The sequence below is a fragment of the Amblyraja radiata genome, chromosome 18 (genome assembly GCF_010909765.2).
Source record: "Amblyraja radiata isolate CabotCenter1 chromosome 18, sAmbRad1.1.pri, whole genome shotgun sequence".
NCBI classification, from domain to species: Eukaryota; Metazoa; Chordata; class Chondrichthyes; order Rajiformes; family Rajidae; genus Amblyraja; species Amblyraja radiata.
Window position 1 is genome coordinate 32,595,427 of NC_045973.1, and position 19,336 is coordinate 32,614,762.

General features: G+C 39.1%; 1 protein-coding gene across 5 annotated transcripts in view; it reads left to right on the top strand.

The window, feature by feature from the left end:
* The first annotated feature begins 285 nt into the window (after nucleotides 1–285).
* Nucleotides 286–19,336, top strand: part of LOC116983354 (RNA-binding protein 5-like) — a 40,906-nt gene continuing 21,855 nt past the window's right edge. Inside the window, exons 1-8 of one of the 5 annotated variants that reach the window (XM_033037073.1) lie at nucleotides 286–342; nucleotides 6,732–6,810; nucleotides 8,289–8,502; nucleotides 11,394–11,549; nucleotides 12,925–12,997; nucleotides 15,557–15,630; nucleotides 16,976–17,056; nucleotides 19,090–19,150. In XM_033037073.1, coding sequence (XP_032892964.1) covers nucleotides 6,785–6,810; nucleotides 8,289–8,502; nucleotides 11,394–11,549; nucleotides 12,925–12,997; nucleotides 15,557–15,630; nucleotides 16,976–17,056; nucleotides 19,090–19,150 — 685 coding nt within the window. In that variant the 5' untranslated portion in view covers nucleotides 286–342; nucleotides 6,732–6,784. Of the gene's footprint in view, nucleotides 343–735; nucleotides 961–6,731; nucleotides 6,811–8,288; nucleotides 8,503–11,393; nucleotides 11,550–12,924; nucleotides 12,998–15,556; nucleotides 15,780–16,975; nucleotides 17,057–19,089; nucleotides 19,151–19,336 lie in introns of those variants that run through there. The other 4 variants (XM_033037072.1, XM_033037071.1, XM_033037074.1 and 1 more) reach the window with 4 other exon arrangements.

The window sequence follows — 19,336 nt, forward strand, 5'->3', positions numbered from 1 at the left end:
TGAACAGCTCTTTTTTCAGACTGAAGGAGGGCCTCGGCCCGAAAGGTCACCTATTCCTTTTCTCCAGAGATACTTCCTGACCCTTTTAGTCACTCCAATATTTTTGTCTCAATCTTCTGTGTCAACCAGCCTCTGCAGGTCATTCCTGCCACATCGGGTTGAATTTAATGGGGATGACCTTTCTCCCGGCGTGCAACGCGGTCCTGTGACTCAGATCAGGGGTGGGAGAGGGGGGTAGAGACCAAAGATCCCCTGCTCCGCTATAAGATCTTTGGTAGAGACCTTCACTTTCCCGGCGCGGGTTTCATGCCAGATGTGAAGTATTGAAGACCAGTTGTGTAGGTTAGTATGCACAACACATCCAAGTTGGCGATATGCAGAGTACTGCCCTGCTGCCGACTACAAGTTCAGAAGGATGCTGCATTGAAGGGAAAGGCGGAGCTATCCGGTGCTCGGCTTGCCACGTGACAGCCGCCTGTCGCTGGGTGCTGCGTTGAAGCAAGTGGGCGGGGCTAAGCCGCGCTCGGCTTGCCACGTGACAGCCGCCTGTCGCTGGGTGCTGCGTTGAAGCAAGTGGGCGGGGCTAAGCCGCGCTCGGCTTGCCACGTGACAGCCGCCTGTCGCTGGGTGCTGCGTTGAAGCAAGTGGGCGGAGCTAAACCGCGCTCGGCTTGCCACGTGACAGCCGCCTGTCGCTGGGTGCTGCGTTGAAGCAAGTGGGCGGGGCTTCTCTCTCCCAGCGTGCTGTGCGCGCCCGCTTCGGTTCCCATCTGACGGCGAAAGAGAACCGGCGCCATTTTGTCGGCGGTGGCTGCGAGGCGGGGAAAAAGTGGAGCAGAAGCCAGAGGTGCTTGTCCGCTCTGTTGGATAAAACCACGGCCGTTGCGACGCGGCGTCGACGACATTGAACAGCAGAGTGTATTTCCTGGCGTCTGTCGGGTATATTCTGGTGGGGGATAAAGTAAGTGTTCGGCGAGGTGGGAGTGTGAGGTTGGCGGCTGTGGCCAGTTGGAGGCCGCCGAGGCAGAGAGCAACAGCCTGGGCCACAGCGTCAAGCCCAGGGCAGCGATTCCCAGAACCCAGGCCCACACGCCAAGTGCTTTAAATCAGTATGTGTGGGTGGTGAGAAGATTTTAATACTACACTTGTACAAAATTGTATGTTTTTAACGTTCAAATTTTACTTTCCTGTCCAAAAACGCCTGATATATATTCTGGAAAAATGTTAAAATACGTTGTAGAATAGTTTTTTTGTAAAAAATAAAGCATCTGACCATGTTTTATCAACCGAAAGTTGTGAATTATATTAAGACTGCAGCACAACAGCTGTGCGATTTGGCACAACTGGTCTTCAATACTTCACGACCCTCCCAGCTCAAAATGCAATTAACCTTTTGAATTTGGGCGTCTCTTACCACTTACATCGGTCAGTAGTATTTGTACATTTTTCCCCATTACCCTCAAATGTCCTAAATTATTTATGTTAGTACATATTTACTCAGCCTGGTTTTGAGCTTTCAAATGTATATGACTTCCAAATCCACCATATTGAACTTCTTCATGCTTTCATATGTGATAGGAACAGAATTAGGCCACTCAGCCCAGCAAGCCTACTCCACCTTTCAACCATGGCTGATTTACCTTTTCCTCTCAACCCTTCTTCTGCCTCCTCCCCATAACCTCTTACACCCGTACTAATCAAGAATCTATCAATCTCCGCCTTCAAATATCCATTGACCTGGCCTGCAGCCTTCTGTGTTTTAAAAGTCTTTTTTTGTGTTTCTTAATCTGAGAACTACTGACTTTATTTCATTGGTTACATCCTACGAAATCAAATTAAAATATTGTCTTTTGGATTTTATTCAGTATTTTCTGCATGGTCTGTGCCAGGAGCAGCTTAACTAAGGCTGTACATACATTGAAACAAGGAACTGCAGATGCGGGGTTACCAAAGAAAGACACAAAATGCTGGCATAATTTAGGAGGTCAGACAGCATCACTGGAGAATATGGATAGGTGACATTTCGGGTCAGGACCTTCCATCAGTCTGAAGATGAGTGCCGACCTGAAACGTCACGTATCCATGTTCTCCAGGGATGCTGTCTGACCAATTATTCCAACATTGTGTACATATATTGAACATTGCTTCTTAGCCTTTGTGTTCTTTGCCTATGGAAATGCATTTGATTTGTATTTAATTTGTTTTCCTATATTTTTAACCATTTATGTATTTGTATTCCTAGATCTCTACCTTCGCTTACTACTTTCTTGGAACGTGTCTTTCTTCTTCCTTCTCTCAAAATGAGGAACCTCTTATATTGCAATATTCAGCTTTTTTGAAAGATTATATATCTTTTGCTATATTAGTTAAGACCCATTGTAACTACTTGAGTATGAAAGTTAAGATTTCCAGGCAATGAAGGAGTATTGCTCTTAAAGTGCCATCCTTCAAATGGATGTCAAAGACACTATTTTGAAGCACTGCAGAAAGAAATGCTATTGCCAAGGAATAAACATTCCTTCAGCAAAAAAAGCTGTTGGAGAAACTTTGGGTCAGGTCAAGTTGCGTTTATCGCAACGTCCACAAGTACAGTGAGGTAAAGGTACAATGAAAATCTTACAGCTCATCACAGGCACATTGAGACAAATACACCAAATATAAATTACATACAAAATCAACATGACAGTAAAAAAGGCAAAACCACATGTGCAAAATACAATTAGGATAAAAATCTAGTCTGTGTTAGTGCAAGAGGTGGTCTTTGCTTTCTGTTGTCAATGTAGGATTAGGGTTGTGCGGATTGGTTCAAGATCCTGGTAGTTGGAAGAAACTGAACCTAGAGATGTGCAATTTCTGGCATCCATACCTCCTACCTGATGGTAGCAGCAAAAAGAGAGCATGGACAGCTGAAATAACTGAGTGGGTCAGACAGCACCATGGACAGATGACATTTTCACATGGGGCTGCTTTGAAATGTCATCTGTCCATTTCCCTCCACAGATGCTGCCTGACCCGCTGGGTTCCTCGAGCAGTCGTCGCCCCCCCCCCCCCATGATTCCAGTATGCGTGGTCTCTTATGTCTCCATGAGTTCTTTAAAGGATTGTTGGTGAGAGATTTTATCAGAAAATTTCACACTGTTGGAGCTAGTTGCGCCCACATTGTTGGCTGAGTTCCCCTTGTTGCAACATGGTTAGTGCTTTGGTAAAGCCATAAGTGATAGGAGTAGAAGTAGGCCATTCGGCCCTTCGAGTCTACTCCGCCATTCAATCATGGCTGATCTATCTTTCTCTCTTAACCCCATTCTCCTGCCTTCTCCCCAAAACCTCTGATACCTGTACTAATCAAGAATCTATCTCTGCCTTAAAAATATCCACTGACTTGGCCTCCACAGGCTTCTGTGGCAAAGAATTCCACATATTCACTTCCCTTTGTGAATAAGTGCTTCATTGGCAGTGAAGTATTTGGGTTCATCATGAAATGTACTGAAAAAGCATACTCGAAACCCAAATATCTTTCTGGTTAGGCATCAACTGAATATTGAAATACCGGGGATCGTTTATAAATTTAATAAACCAGTGATCTACTTTTCATTTTGCATCTTTCTAACAAGCTTGGTCCTTGGTTTCCAAATGATCTGATTTTGCCTTGAGATTTCTTCCCTCTTCTGAGTTATAGATCTTTGAAATAGGACCTTTACCCACTCAGTGTGCACTGAAAATCAACCACATATTTACATTAATCCCACATCAAGCCCATTTTTATTCTCTACAATATTCTCATTCCCAGAGATTCTATTACTCACCTACACATGAGGGACAATTTACAGTGGGCATTTAGCCAGCTAATTTGCAAGTCTTTGGGATGGGAGTACGTAGAGGAAATGCAGACTGTTATAGAAGGAACATGCAGATTCTATGCAGCACCAGAGGTCAGAATTGAAGCTGGGTTTCTTGCAATGTGAGGCACTGGCTCTGCTAGTTACGCCACTGTGTCAGTTTCAAATAAACCTCTAACAAGGTGTCTTCTGTAACACCTTGGTAAAGGTTTTATTTGAAAGTACATATCCGCATGTGCTTGTTCTTCAAATATTTAAAGGTTGCCTAAATGTAATTGAAATAAGGTACCACCGATACTGATTTACAAAAAAAACACTGCAGGACTAGTACATCAGGAAGATTGCTTGTCCTCCTTAGTGAAGACGGATCCAAAGTACCTGTTCAACTCATCTACCATTTCCTTGTTGCACATAATAAATTCATCTTTTTCAGCCTTCAAGGGTCCAACTTTGGTCTTAACTAATTTTTTTCTCTTTACATATCTAAAGAAGCTTTTACTATCCTCCTCTATATTCTTGGCTAGCTTACCTTCGTATCCCATCTTTTCTCCCCGTAATGCTTCACCGAACAGAGCATTTTCATAATGGTTTAAAGCATTTTTGGGCATTTCATCAGGCAGTATAGGAAGCAAATCCTGTTAGATATGTATGATATCTTTTCAAAGAGAAGCACATCTGCTTGGGTATAAAATTGTCAAAACATCTTGAATGGTCATTGCTTTATGCTTCCTTCCATAGGAGAATGCCTGCTTCATGCATTCTCATTGCTTTTTACTCACTACTTTCAAATGTTTTTACACTTACGAGGGTTCCTTCAAAAATGTCAATAAGAAGCATGAGTGGCACAATCGGTAGAGGTGAGCGCCAGAGACTTGGGTTCAATGCTGACCTTGGCTGTTATCTGTGCAGTGTTTTCACACTCCCTGTGATTACGTGAGTTTCCCCTGTGTCCTATGGTTTCCACCCACATTCCAAAGATGTGCGGGTTAGTAGATTAATTGTTCTCTAATATTGCCCCTTGTGCGTAGAGAGCTGGTGGGATAATAAATAAATAATGTAAATGGGTGAGCAGTGGTTGGTGTGGGACTCATGGACCCAAGTGCCTGTTTCATGCCATATATAAACTAAATCAGAATTTTGCTTGCAATTTAGATTTGAAATCAAGCAAACAATTTGGAGAAAGTTTCTGTAACAAATTCTAGAACAACTCGTGCATTTGGTTTGGTTCCGCATTTGCCCTCACCCCAGCCATAGTGTTCCTTTGGAATTTAGAATTATTAAGATCATCAACATATAGTCCAATACCTGCTCGTATTTCCGAAGTTTCTACCCACCCATTTGTACGTAGAACGCTGTGAAAATTTAAAGAATTATGATATTTCTCATTAGGAATGGAATGCCATTAACATGGAAGGGTGTAGTTACATTGCAATAGATTTTATCATGAATGAATGTATATAGAGGGATTTCTAACGTCTCAAGTATAGAATCATAACCATGCAGTGGTCCGATTATCTCTACATACTTTCCTTTTGCTTTCTCAGTATAAAACTGAATGACGAATGATAAACATTGAAATGACCTTCTGCCCAACTCGTCCATACCAACCAAGATGTTCATCTAAGCTGGTCACATTTGCCTTTATATGAACCAGATCCCACCGTACCTTTCTTATCCATGTGACTCAAACTATGTCTTGAGGGTTTATAATGAACCGGCCTAAACTATTTCCCCAACAGCTCGTTCCATGTACCCACCACTCCCTGTGGTGGGGGGGTGGGGGGGGGGGGGAGGGGGAAGGGAAAGGGTGCCGCTCAGCTTCCTGTTAAATCTTTCCCCTCACTGTAAACCAATACTCTAGTTCTTTTTATTTTTGGCCAACCCTGGGGAAAAAGATTCTATTCACTCTATCTATGGCTGTTGTGATTGTATACACTGCTATAAGATCGCCCTTAGCCTCCTACATTCCAAAGAATAAAGTCCAAGTCTGCTCAACCTCTCCCCATAGCTCAGGCACATGAGTTCTGGCCATATCCTCGTAAATCTTTTCTGCACTCTTTCCAACTTAATATGAAGAGTGCAAGTTGTACCCAGTAGCTTAGAATTGTTAAGTCGATTCAAAAGGAATATTATCATCAATGTCCTCACTACTGATAGCGCTGCGTTTCCTTGGATCAATTCTTGTAACTTTTGGTCTTTCAACTAAGAGCTCAAGTTGACAGCTTCGAAACCCAAAGAGGATGTTAGGAGGAGAATGACGTTGTGCCTTTGTTGTGTCATTTAATAACTGCCTGAATTGTGGCATGTTCTTGAATGTTTCACATTTACATTTTAGAGTGACGGGCAGTAACTTTTTTTCTCCGTCTCAGTCATGTACAACAGTATTTCAGAGTTGTATGAATTCAACTTTTCTTGGAAACACGCGCACAGCAACTTTGTATAGTAACTGCATTACTATAGGTGCATTACCAAGGTGTTGCATATTGACTGCTGGTCATGATTAGAAAGTACCACCATTTTCTGCAGAACATGCAATACTAATGCAGAATAATCCTTTTTTCCATTTAACAACTTTTGGGGGGCGGTATTGTAATTATGTGAATACACTGGCAACTTCACAATTTAGCTGGGTTAAGCTACAGATGTGGAATTTAGATTGGAATTCAACATATTCATGCTCTTCCCTTCGAGGCATGTCTTGTCTGCCATATTGGAGACATTGAAATTTTGTCTGGAATTTTGCAGTTTTTTTTAAAGGTCTTGAGGTGTTTAAAAGACATTGCTCTTGGGAGACTGACTGGATTGGGAGGAAATGGATTGCTGTAAGTTTACAAAAATTATTGTTTACTTTAATTTCAATGCTTGCATTCAGAATATTTCCTTTTTTTAATTGAAGATTGTTACTCAAAACGGTTTGGGGAAAAACTGACTTCAGGATAATCCGTAACAATGGGCTACGATAAATATGACAAACGGTAAGAATTTTTTAGATAACTAAAATACTGCTGTAAATCTGATATAAAAACAACATTCTGAAAGTACTCAAATGGCCAGGCTGCTTTCAGAGTGTGAAGCAGTGATTACACAGCGACCTTATTCAGAATTGGCAGAATGCTCTGTGTTATAGTCATTACACAGATACATTGACTTTCATTCACCATAGATGCTGCCCAGGTATTTTCAGTTGTTTATGTTTTTAAGAATTTAATTTGGGATATTTGTTTAATGTTATTGCACACCTGAAGGAGGCTGTTTTGAGATTTTGATATATTGACTTCCAAAGAGGATAAATTTGCCAAAGAACTTTCTTGACTTTGCACCAGTTCTGTTAAAACATAATTTGAAATCTTTAAAACATCTTTTGGAAATAGTTCTTCTGATGGCATTAATAGAAAAGTAATTTTGACTTTTCTTATCCCATCATGTTTACTGAGCAGTCTTTGTTCATTTAAAACATTTGGATCCCTCAGCTTGTCTTTAGTCTTTTCCAGTTAAATTAAAATGTAGTATTTTCTTGCCAATGATTGTATTCTTCAAATTGAAAATAATTTGCTTGTCAGTTATATAATTTTGCTGTCTCTTTTTAGAGATTACATCCTATAACATTGAAAGTGCACATTAAGACACCTGCATTGTCAAAATGAACACAAAATCATCGAGCCCAATGTTGTGCACAATCTTACCTGGTATTAGTTTAGTTTAGAAATATAGCGTGCGAACAGCCACTTAGGCCCATCTTATCCCTCACCGACCACTGCTCGCCCATCTACATTAGTTCTTTATAATACCAACTTCTCATTGATTCCCTACACACAAGGGGCAATTTTAAAGAGATCAATTAATTTACGAACCTGCACATCATAGGGATGTGGGTAGAAAGGGGAGGATCTTTGAGCTATATAAAATAGATTTTAGTACCACCTTGGAGAAATGAGATTCAAAGTTAAATTTAACTTTATGGCGTGTGTTTGCATTTTAAAAATAATTACAAAAAGGGTTGTAAAAAGTATCTTATTCTCATGGAAATTGGTGAAGTTGCTAATATTCATAGTTGAATTGAAATCATTTTTTAATTATGGACTGTGACCAGATCATTTGTGCATAGATATTTTTCAGCAGGCTTAATACTGCATGAGGGAACTTGAAACCTGTTGAATCTGTGGTCACAAACCCTTAAGGAGATAATAGCTAAGTGGTCTATTCCACGTCTAGTGCCAGACTTGGCTAACGTGACCCTGGGGCTTTCATTGCTGGTTTAGGTCAGTCATTCATTGATTATGATGGTCGAGCCTTTGATATCTGACAATGGGGAACAGCAATTTCCCCCCACAATTTGTATACTTTTATGGTGCTGGGAGACATATTGGAAAGTTCATTTCCTTCATGGGGACGATTATTAGGATAACGCAGAATCCACAATTTTATCAATTTCATTTTTTTTCCCTCTTTTCAGTGAAACTAGTCGAAGTGAACGAAGTGGACGTTATGGTTCTGAATGGAACAGAGATGAGCACAGAGAGTCACGAGGTAGACGAGACTACGACTATAAAGATGTTGACTATCGTGCTCCACCAAATCACGGCAGGGACTATGATCGTGATAGACGTCGCGGTGATTATCGGAATAATGACCGCCATCAAGACTATAGGGATTATGACAATTCTGAGGTATGTGCCCTTCCTTAGCCGCAATATTTGATATCACTTCCATTAGCTTTTTGTTGTGGCTGTTTGTTTTTTTGGAGTCCAAAAGAATGTAATATGGCTGCACCAAATCTCTTGTCAATAGAAGACTAGGTGGATGGAATAGTCAAAGCTGAGAGGAAAGTGCTGAGCCTTATTCAGGATGGTAGTTTTCCGACATTTTTGTTTCAAAAATTTACCATGTTCGTTGGGTCTTAGATGACAATTATCAATTTCTCTTGGGTTAATTATAAAGATTATTAATGGAGCTAAACACAGGTCATTAATTTAATGCTTGTATCTGGGAAGGCTGATTGGTACAAAGGTTCAAACGTATTTCTTGGAGGCATTTCTAGAGCAATATATTTTGTGTGCCGCAGTTTGTTGCATTGTACTGTAAAATCTCCATTTAGAGATGCAGCATGGAGACAGGCCCTTCGGCTCACCAAGTCCACACCAATCATTGATCGCGTACACCTAGTTCTATGTTCTTCCACTTGCATAGAAGCACACAAGGGGCAATTTACAAAAGCCAATTAACCTACAAACATGCACATCTTTGAAATATGGGAAGAAATGGAGCACCCGGGGAAAACCCACACGGTCACAGGGAAAATGTACAAAACTCCGCACAGACAGCACCCATAGTCAGGATCGGTCTCTGGTGATGTCAGGCAGCAGCTGTACCACTGTTGCGATGCTGCCCCCAACCTAGTGATCACTTGCAACCTCTTGTTCCAGCCCTTCGCCATACCTTTGCCCTCCATAATGTTTAGGACAAAGACCCATCATTTGTTTATTTGCCTCTGTACTCCACAATTTGAGATTTGTAATAGAAAAAAAATCACATGTGGTTAAAGTGCACATTGACAGATTTTATTAAAGGGTATTTTTTTACATTTTGGCGTCACCATGTAGAAATTACAGCAGTGTTTATACATTGTCTTCTTCCCAACCCCCCCCCCCCCCCCCCCCCAATTTCAGGGCACCATAATGTTTGGGACACAGCATGGCAGTCATGTTTAGTGTTTTGTTGCATATCCTTTGCATGCAATGACTGCTTGAAGTCAGCTATTCATGGACATCACCAGTTGCTGGGTGTCTTCTCTGGTGATGCTCTGCCAGGCCTGTATTGCAGCCATCTTTAGCTTCTGCTTGTTTTGGGGGATAGTCCCCTTCAATTTTCTCTTCAGCATATAAAATACATGCTCATTTGGGTTCAGATCGGGTGATTGACTAGGCCACTCAAGAATTTACCATTTTTTAGCTTTGAAAAACTCCTTCGTTGCTTTCGCAGTATGTTTGGGATTATTGTCTTGCTGTAGAATGAACTGCCGGCCAATGAGTTTTGAGGCATTTGTTAGAACTTGAGTAGATTGGATGTGCCTATACACTTCAGAATTCATTATGCTACCACCATCAGCAGTTGTATCATCAATGAAGATAAGTGAGCCAGTAGCTTCAGCAGCCATACATGCCAAGGCCATAACACCCCACCACTGTTTCTTGAGCAGTTCCTTCTCTCCATACTTTGCTCACCATCACTCTGATATAAGTTAATCTTCGTCTCATCTGTCCACAAGACCTTTTCCCAGAACTGTGGTTGCTCTTTTAAGTACTTCTTGGCAAACTGTAACCTGGCCATCCTATTTTTGCAGCCAACCGGTGGTTTGCATCTTGCAGTGTAGCCTCGGTATTTCTGTTCATTAAGTCTTTTGCAGACGGTGGTCATTGACAAATCCACACCTGACTCCTGAAGAGTGTTTCTGATCTGTCGGACATGTGTTTTTCTTTATTATAGAGAGAATTCTGTTATCAGCTGTGGAGGTCTTCCTTGGCCTGCCAGTCCCTTTATGATTAGTAAGCTCACCAGTGCTCTCTTTCTTCTTAATGATGTTGCAAACAGTTGATTTTGGTAAGCCTAAGGTTTGTCTGAAGTCTCTAACAGTTTTATCCTTGTTTCTCAGTCTCATAATGGCTTATTTGACTTTCATTGGCACAACTTTGGTCCTCATGTTGATAAACAGCAAAAAAAGTTTCCAAATGTGATGGAAAGACTGGAGGGAAGACTAGGTGCTGAGAGCGCTCTTATACTGCCATTAAGGAGGCAATTAAACACACCTGGACAATTACAAACACCTGTGAAGCCATGTGTCCCATACGTGGTGCCCTGAAATGGAGGACGATGTATAAACACAGCTGTAATTTAGACATGGTGGAACCAAAATGTATAAAAATGGCCTTTATTAAGACCTAACAATGTGCACTTTAACCACACGTGATTTTTTTCTACTACAAATCTCAAATTGTGGAGTACAGAGGCAAATAAATAAATTATGAGTCTTTGTCCCAAATGTTATGGAGGGCACTGTATCTCCCCACCAGTCTTGAAGAAGAGTCCTAACCTGACCGTTTCCCTCCACAAATGCTCCCTGACCCCGGAGATGTCTTACCAAGTGTTTTCCCCCACTTGAAATTATGCTGATTGTGTTCAAATTGTTTAAAAATATGTATCATATGAATGGCAGGTCATAATTAATCCTTCATTGCCCTGCTTACTCCCTATAACTATTCGCCCCCTGATTCTCCTCCCATCCACTTACGCTGGGAATGAGTTAATCTGCTGAATAGGATATCTTGGGTTGCTGAGGTTATGAGGCAACAACATCAGTTCTATGCCACCCATAGTCATTCTAAAGGTGTATATTATGAATTGAAGCTATTGCGAGGAAGCAACTGCAACTTCTGTTCATGCCTTCCATTGTAAGAAAATTGTTTTGCCCACCATTAGGCATTACTAGAAATTCAACATCTAAACAGAGTGGAATTGAATTGAGAATCGATGCTGAGAACATTAACAATGTCTTTGCTTCCAGAATTATGATGATGATGGCAGATATGAAAGACCTGAGGGAAACCAGTACTGTGATGGTGACTACAAGGACCATGATTACAGAAATGATGGCTCTGAAGAGAGAGAGAACAAAACAATTATGTTAAGAGGTCTTTTACCATCAACAACGAGGGAAGATGTACGTATATTGCTAAAATTTGGGTTTATCGGCACTTGATAAGGTACGAAAGAACCATTGGATCATTTGGGGAGGGATTGGAAACAAAATATATGAAATGGCTGTATATCTAACTAGCTGAAACCTTGTGTAACAATGGATGACCTGCTGTGAAATGGTATCAAGTAACTTCATTTGATTTGTGAGGATGGGAATGTCAAGATAATCTGGAAGAGCTATTGTATTGGTCTTTGCCCTTCCAGGATATGATTACCAAGAAACAAGAAAGTAAGCAGTAAACCTATGGGTAATTGGCATATCAAAATAACTTACAAAATGCAAGAAGTTGGGAGTGGCAAACATGCGATAATACAAGACTTTAGTCGGAATGGTGAAGTTTGTGTTTGATTGTAAATGAATAACCAAAGGGTAATTTCATTGTGTAAACTTGCACAAACCTATGCTTGACTAACAATAGTATTTTCATTTTCGAACTGCCAAGAGACACATTGACCAACCATGTAAGTATTGTGGTCTTAGAACAACAGTGTTGCCATTCTCCAGTAGGTGACGAACGTTCTGATCCTTTCCATGATCTACAAGACAACTATCGGAAGCATGAAAGTTTGTTCATCATCTCTGTTAATGAGCACAATTCCAACAATATTAATGCTCAGTGCCAACAAGGGCGAAGCAGTTGTTTGGTATTTTAATTAAAGCTCCAAACATTGATTCTTTCCATTACTAATACCTAGTGGTTAGATTATGAACTATGCACAAAATGTACTGTAGTTATTTTCTTTGGGTGCCAAAAAGATGCAACTTCAATTGCTAAGAAGGAAGGCAGCTTTGGGCACTTGGGAATGCGGGTTCCTCTCTGTTATCTGAAGGATTTTGTTCTTCCTGCATTGTCATTGGATCTGAATCCTAAGTGAAGTGGGTCAAATATGATGAGATGGATGGGCTGCTCTTTTTCCACTTTTTAATTACCATCCATGATTAAATGAGATATTTCAGATATACACCTTTTTTGTGCTGTCAGTTTGAATTTTTAGTAAGGTTAGATTTAGATCACCTTGCAAAGTTACATGTAATGCAAGATCTAAAATCTCTTGTCCACAATTGTTTTCCTGCCTTTCTAATGGTGTTCATTTGAGTGCCAGGATCTGTGTTCCAGTGTACAACCAACCAAGGAATGGAACCCAGAGCTGGTTTAAGATATTATGATATAATCATCTGCCATCCTAACAGTGGAACAGTTGAAACTGAGACTTCCTTGTATCTGTTAAAAAAAAAAAAAAATTATCAACTAAGAATAAATATAAAATAGAATATTTTCAGAAGTTGCTTTTAAAAATTCAAGAAATTAAAACAAATTTTAAAATATTCCTTTCAGATTCTTGAAATATTTCAGGATAGTGATGAATTTCAGCCCAAGGATGTGCGAGTGATGAAATGTAAAGTTTCAGGTGAGATTTTCGCTGGTTTTGCAGGTGTACGTGAAAATATAAATATTGTACTTTCTGTTTTTAATGGGGAAATCACAGATTTTGACTAGGGACACATGCTATAAAATTGAGTTCAAGCAAATGTTTTTAGTGCATGGGGCAGATAAGGGTATCTTGAATTAAATTTGTTGAAACTGTTTGCAATTGTCATATATAGAACAAAAGCAGTCCCCTAACTATTTCCCAAGCAACGACTGAGCAAACTGATAAATGTTTTAACTACGTCAGCACTGAGGTGTTTCTGCCTATGGCTCACTCTTCAAACATTAGTACGTTCCACACAAACTTTACTCATGTTTACTGGATTACCTTTTTCGATTTCTCAAGCCATTTCAATTTAATTTCATAACCTTTTAAACTGCAAAAAGTTGGATCATATTTCCCTGATTTCTGATTGAATTCCAAGGCAATTTAATGTTGCTCTTAGAAGAGAAGATAAATTATTCTGAAGCGTCAAGTGTATAAATTATTTTTGATAATACATCATCTATAAATAGGTTTTGTTCATTTCCTTTCAATGCCTTAAGGAGTTTTATTACCGGTTCGCTGAACTGGGTTTAAGACAATTTCCTGTAGAGGCCAACAGAAGAACTGCGTGGATAATGCAATATTATTGATAAATGGTGAGGTGTTTTAAGTACGTCAAATGGCAGGAAGCTGGGGGGGAGTTGACTTGGCAACCCTTTAATTGCCACATAATACCAGTCCAGAATCTTTGTATATTTTGCATTCTGGCCGAAATTAGTCAAGACTAAGTTTATTCAAGGAAGATGGAAAGAAAGTAGTGCGGACAGTGAGGAATTTAATTATCAGAACTTCACTAAGTGCAGCAAATTCTTTTTGAATAATACTTTTACTTTATTTTACAAAAATCAGTGCTCTGTTTGCTATCTGCACACATTTTATTAAAAGCTTCTTGCATTTAAATATTTTTGTTTCCGCTACCAGTGAGTCTTGACAGACTTGGTATTAAGGAATATCTGGGAAAAATTACGCTAATTATGCTTTTGGGAGAAGCCAATCTAAACAGACTAGTTTTTCTTGTAATGCATGTTTGCCAACCTTTTGACTAAACGTTTTATTTGTAAAAATGGAGAGGAGGGGTCTGGTAGCATTGCTTTTGTTTTGAAAAATGAGCTGAAGCAACTTTTATCAGAGCTCCGATTGGAACAGAACTGTGAGCTTTGCTGTGAAAGTGTGCCAGTTGTTTATATGTTATATTGTGACAACAGGGAAATTAGATGTGCCTATAGTACATTTGAGGTATGTGTGCCATTTTAACTACTCTTAAACAATCATGGAAAAAGCAGGTTCAGAATTTCACATTCTTAATGGTTGATCACACAAGCAGAATTCTAAAATAAAAACCCACTCCAAATTTCTCATCTATATCTGCTGTATTAAATATTCAAAAATTATCCCTGCAGAGGCTTTGGAAGTATTGAAGTGTACAGTTAAGGTCAGAATATAATAATTAAGAAATGACACTTAATTAGCTGTACCTTTTCATTTGGCTTTTAAACATTTGATTACAGGTAAAATCAATTATGGACTTTGCACATGTCACAAATTTGTTAATGTTAACATAATCTGAATTTTCTCCATAAAGATTCCATTGAACAAGTAGAGAAATAATTGAATGATATTATAATGACACCCAGGCAATGAGATTTTTAAATTTCCTTAATCTCGAGTAATTCCTATTTAGTGCTGAGAGCTACAATCCATTACAAATTTTTCCAGGTTTATGTCAAATTGTGCAATTCCCATGAGATGTTCTTAAGCAATATTGTTGTTAGGAAGGCAGCCTATTGTACTTCACCTTGAAAGGGCATTGCTCAGAGAGTTTGTGCAATTTAGACCATGGGAATGTTATTGACCCTTCAAGCACTGCATTTACATGACCGCTTGCACATGGCAAGAGTTTTCTGATACATTTCTTTGGGAGTGGTGAGAATTGTATTTAGCAATACTACCACTGAGACCTAAACATTTAGAACTAGCCTTTTGCCTACTGGCTGCAGTGTTGTCTATTTGATGTGTTTGTTCTACTTTAGCGAAGCACATAGCTGTTGTTGATTATATCCTTGTGGAGATTGGTCCAACCATGAAATGGTGCATTACTGGATGCCCAAGTTTTAATCTAGTGGGAGGAACATTGCAAAATACTGAGATATAGGAAGCTAGCTAATTTGTTTGAATGGTGAAGTATTTTAATGCAGGTAGGTTATAACTAAGAGTGTTTAATTTTAAATTATAACTGTCTAAATCTAAAGTTGGAAGAGGATAGGCTGTTAATGGGAGATAAAAATGCTACAGAATGTGTAAAATTTCAAGTACATTCTTGAAAATGTCTTTAAATGTATTTGTTTACTTATATGACAAAACAAAAGCCAATAAGCCTACTTATGAAGCCACACAAATATAGACATTTTTACAAAACACGTGGCGACATGATGAATGGATGCTTTAAACACACTGACTAACACAATCCCGTCTATATCTGAATGCTGTCTCTAGGTCAAAGCCGTGGTTTCGCCTTCGTGGAGTTTAATCACTTGCAGGACGCAACAAGATGGATGGAAGCCAACCAGGTTGCTTCATCACGTCTAGCTTTATTGGAGGGGGAAAGATCAAGTATTCATGCTGCAGAAAAGACCTAGAGGCACCAAATATTACCCTTTCCCTCAAATACCATTGCCCTTCTATTACATTTATGGAACAGACACAAGTTATTTTATGGGTGGTTACATTTTTATCAGCTTTTGTGGTCATGAGCTTAACTGCTTGCAGTAAAAAGGATAAACGAGTTGTGATTAGTTGCTCATTTTAATGCCCTGTATCATACGACACATTCCCAAGTACATTTTAAGGATGCCTCTATTATGCAATACTGCACCATTTATTTTGTTGTCCTCGTACCTGTGCAAACGTCGTACATCATAAGTGCTTGCTTTTTGGGTCTTTCCCTCTTCCACATGCAAACGAACTCCAGTGATGCAGAGTCTTCAGTGCTTTGTTCTGTTTTAAATTCCAGTAAAATGCAGTTCATGTTTGCTTTGTTGGTCTGATTTTCATGAATGTGACTTCTAGTTTCTGTTTTTGTATCGGGAGAGAGAAGGAAATCGGAGCCATGATAATTTCCAGTCCATTCAAACCACCTTGTATTTAAGGGGAGGCACTGATTTGTTAGTGCTCTGTGTTTGTAGCATGTGGTATACATAGTCAAGGTTAGAAATGTATATACACGTTCTGGAGCTAAGGGGGAACAAATGTTCAATACGCTTTGTTTTTCATTCACTTAGCTGTTTTGGAGAACCTCAGTTACCTTAAAATTAGTGAGGGCATTTGAGCAGTTGAGTAAGCATTTCTTGGCTGCTGTTCATTTAAAGCTTGAGACATGTGCTAGTTATGGAATTAGGTACAGTATCTTGATGAATCGAACGTCCAGCTTCTGAACTGTAAACAAGAAGCTGGATGTTTTGTGGAGATGTCCTAATTTTTGCAGATGACAAAATCTATATTTCTAATAACTTAGACAATGCAATACTTGAATTGAGGGAGTGATGTCATATTGTAAATTAAAGCAGTAATCTCAGGGTGAAGTTTAATTTTGCAGAGTAAGTGAGGAAAGTGTAGAAGGCAAACAAAATGCAGCATTTAATGTTTGTTGTATCAGTGAAGAATCAACAATTTACCTTCAAGCCAGCATTAGATTGGTATTTTAGCTGGTAAGGGGGAGGGGGGATGGAAATCATATGTGTCCCTCTTTCAAGAGTTGTGACCCACTTTCAGCTCTGAAGTAGAACATTATCTGGGAGACTAAATCATCTGTTTCCAGGCGAATCAAATTTCTTGAACTCGCAACCCGTGTGATCTGTGTCGTCTAAAGGAAATCTGTTACTTTATGTAGATTTTGACTTGCCCTTTCGTTTGCAGCAGCGGTATCTTACAATTCTTGGAAAGTCAGTCTCGATGCATTACAGCACAAAGCCTTTTGAAGACTGGGGCTGCAACAAGGTAGTAAAAATTAACTGCAGCAAACTCATGCTTGTTATTGAATTTTTGTCTCATGCATGAACAAATTAAATTTGTAAGTTATTTGTTAAAACCCAATAGTTTCAAATTTGACATAATAAAGTTATTTTTCCTGCTGCTCTTTCAAAACTAAGTCTTAAATAACTACATTTATTTTAGTTACTGCAAGCTAAAAATACTAATGGCAGCATATTATACTGTCATTGCATAACTGTCAATTGAAGTGATTGCGTGTCAATTTCAGTGGCCACATATTGAAGTTGCTGCTGTGTTCTTATGAGATGGTGTGTGAATACTGCGGCGAGATTATATGGAAAGTTTTTTTTTCCTGTAACGGCTATTTTACCCAAGACAGCTTTTGGTTTTTTGCTTTTCGATTTCCAAAGGAACATTTAAGTGATGCTCTAGTCTGAAATCGAGTTATAACCTAAATGGTGCATAACATAAATGGTGTTCCTAATTCATCAGTTGCACTTTATCCAATTTGTGTTAAGAAAATCATAGTAGTACTGTTACTCAAAACTAATGCTGTTTTAACAATGTTATTTTGGATGCAAGCATTTAGAACCGTTACTGATTTATTGTTGCACCTGGGTATTGTATAGATTAGTAGAACAGAGTTTGAGAGCCTTTTCGCTCTGTTACCTAGTGATCTGGAATTTTACCCGTTAGCCATTAACAGATGATCTGTGGGCCATTTCTAATAAATCAGTATGCATCAGTGGAGAAGGTTAATTGTTGTTTTGTTTCCATTGGCCATGAGCTTCAGAAAGTGCATGGACTATGTCAAAGTGTTATTTTTGGAGCAGGGGATGTGCATGCGTACTTTTGCCTTCCTTCCCACTTTGTATTTTGTTCCAAGTAGAAAGTTAGGTGTTTGGATTGAGCTATTTAAATTTTTTAATGTTAAACTAACGTCTCTCCGTCTTTTATAACACATTCTTAAAATGAATGCTGAGTCTAGAGAATTTGGAAAACACGTTAAAAAAGGTGAAAATCTTGTTCTCATTGAACAATGGCTTAAGATGTTGGGGTATTCGGGGATTTTAGAGCCGAGATGCAGATTAATTGACAGAAATGTGACCATGGAATAAATGGATTTGGGATTTGGATCTATCCTACTTTAAATGAATGATAGGACAGTGAAGAATTATGTGGTGTGCTCATTTCATGAATTTGTTTTCTAGGAAAGGCCTAACAATTTATGCACAAAATTTATTCCGTGTTTCTCTTTCACCATATAACTTTGCTAAGATTGCAATGTTACTGTTGTGAACATTCTGTTAATTGTGTAATATTACGTGCTTATACCATCTCATGTTTCCCCTTTGGAAAGCTTAAACCAGCATGTAAATTAGGGATGGTAGCACGGGACTCTGTTATGCTACGATTAAGGGAAAACACTTCCTTTTTAGAACTTATCAGCTGGCGACGACTAGCTGTAATGTTTTTTATACAATTTCATACTTCTTGGGATGAGGTATATTGATGTAGGAAATGTATTGTTTCCATGCCATGCTCGCCCATCCACTCAAACTTCTCAGTAGCAGCCAGAAAATAGACAAGAGATGTAAAACTTGATTTAAATCAGATTCTCAAAATTAAGCAGCTATGTTATAAATTAGCACAGGTGATACCACAGGTTTTATTGAAGGCACAGGAAACTACAAATGCTGGATTCTTGAAAACAATCTAAAAACTGGTAGGAGGAACTCAGCGGGTCAGGCAGCATCAGTGGAGGGAATGGACAGTTGACTTTTCTGGAGCCCTTCTTCCACCTGATCAGTCTATTAAATTCCCTCTACAGATGCTGCCTGACTTGCTAGTTTCCTCAAGCACTTCGTATTTTACCACAGTTTTTAAGTTTTGTCTCTGTTTTACAAATCTAGCTGCCAATCCCAAAATTTGGATTTTTGTTTGCAATCTGTCCTATATTTCATGTTGAAGAGATAACGGAAACAAGGGTTATTGTATAGATAATGTTGCTACATACATCTTTCTATTTTGTTTGCTAGTGTGGAGTGACTAATTTCAAGCGACGTGAAAGATGCTTTAAATGTGATGCTCAGAAGCCTGGTAAGCAGTGCTGAGAGATTACAACATTTGATTGGTATGGTTTCAAAAATGTTATTTCACACCGCGGTGGGCTTGAAGTTGTTAATGCTTTTTCAGTGCACCTACTAGAGAAATTTGCAGAGGGAATCATAGGGGTGATCACATTGCCCGTCAAAATTAACCTGAAGTGATGTTGAGTGCTAAAGA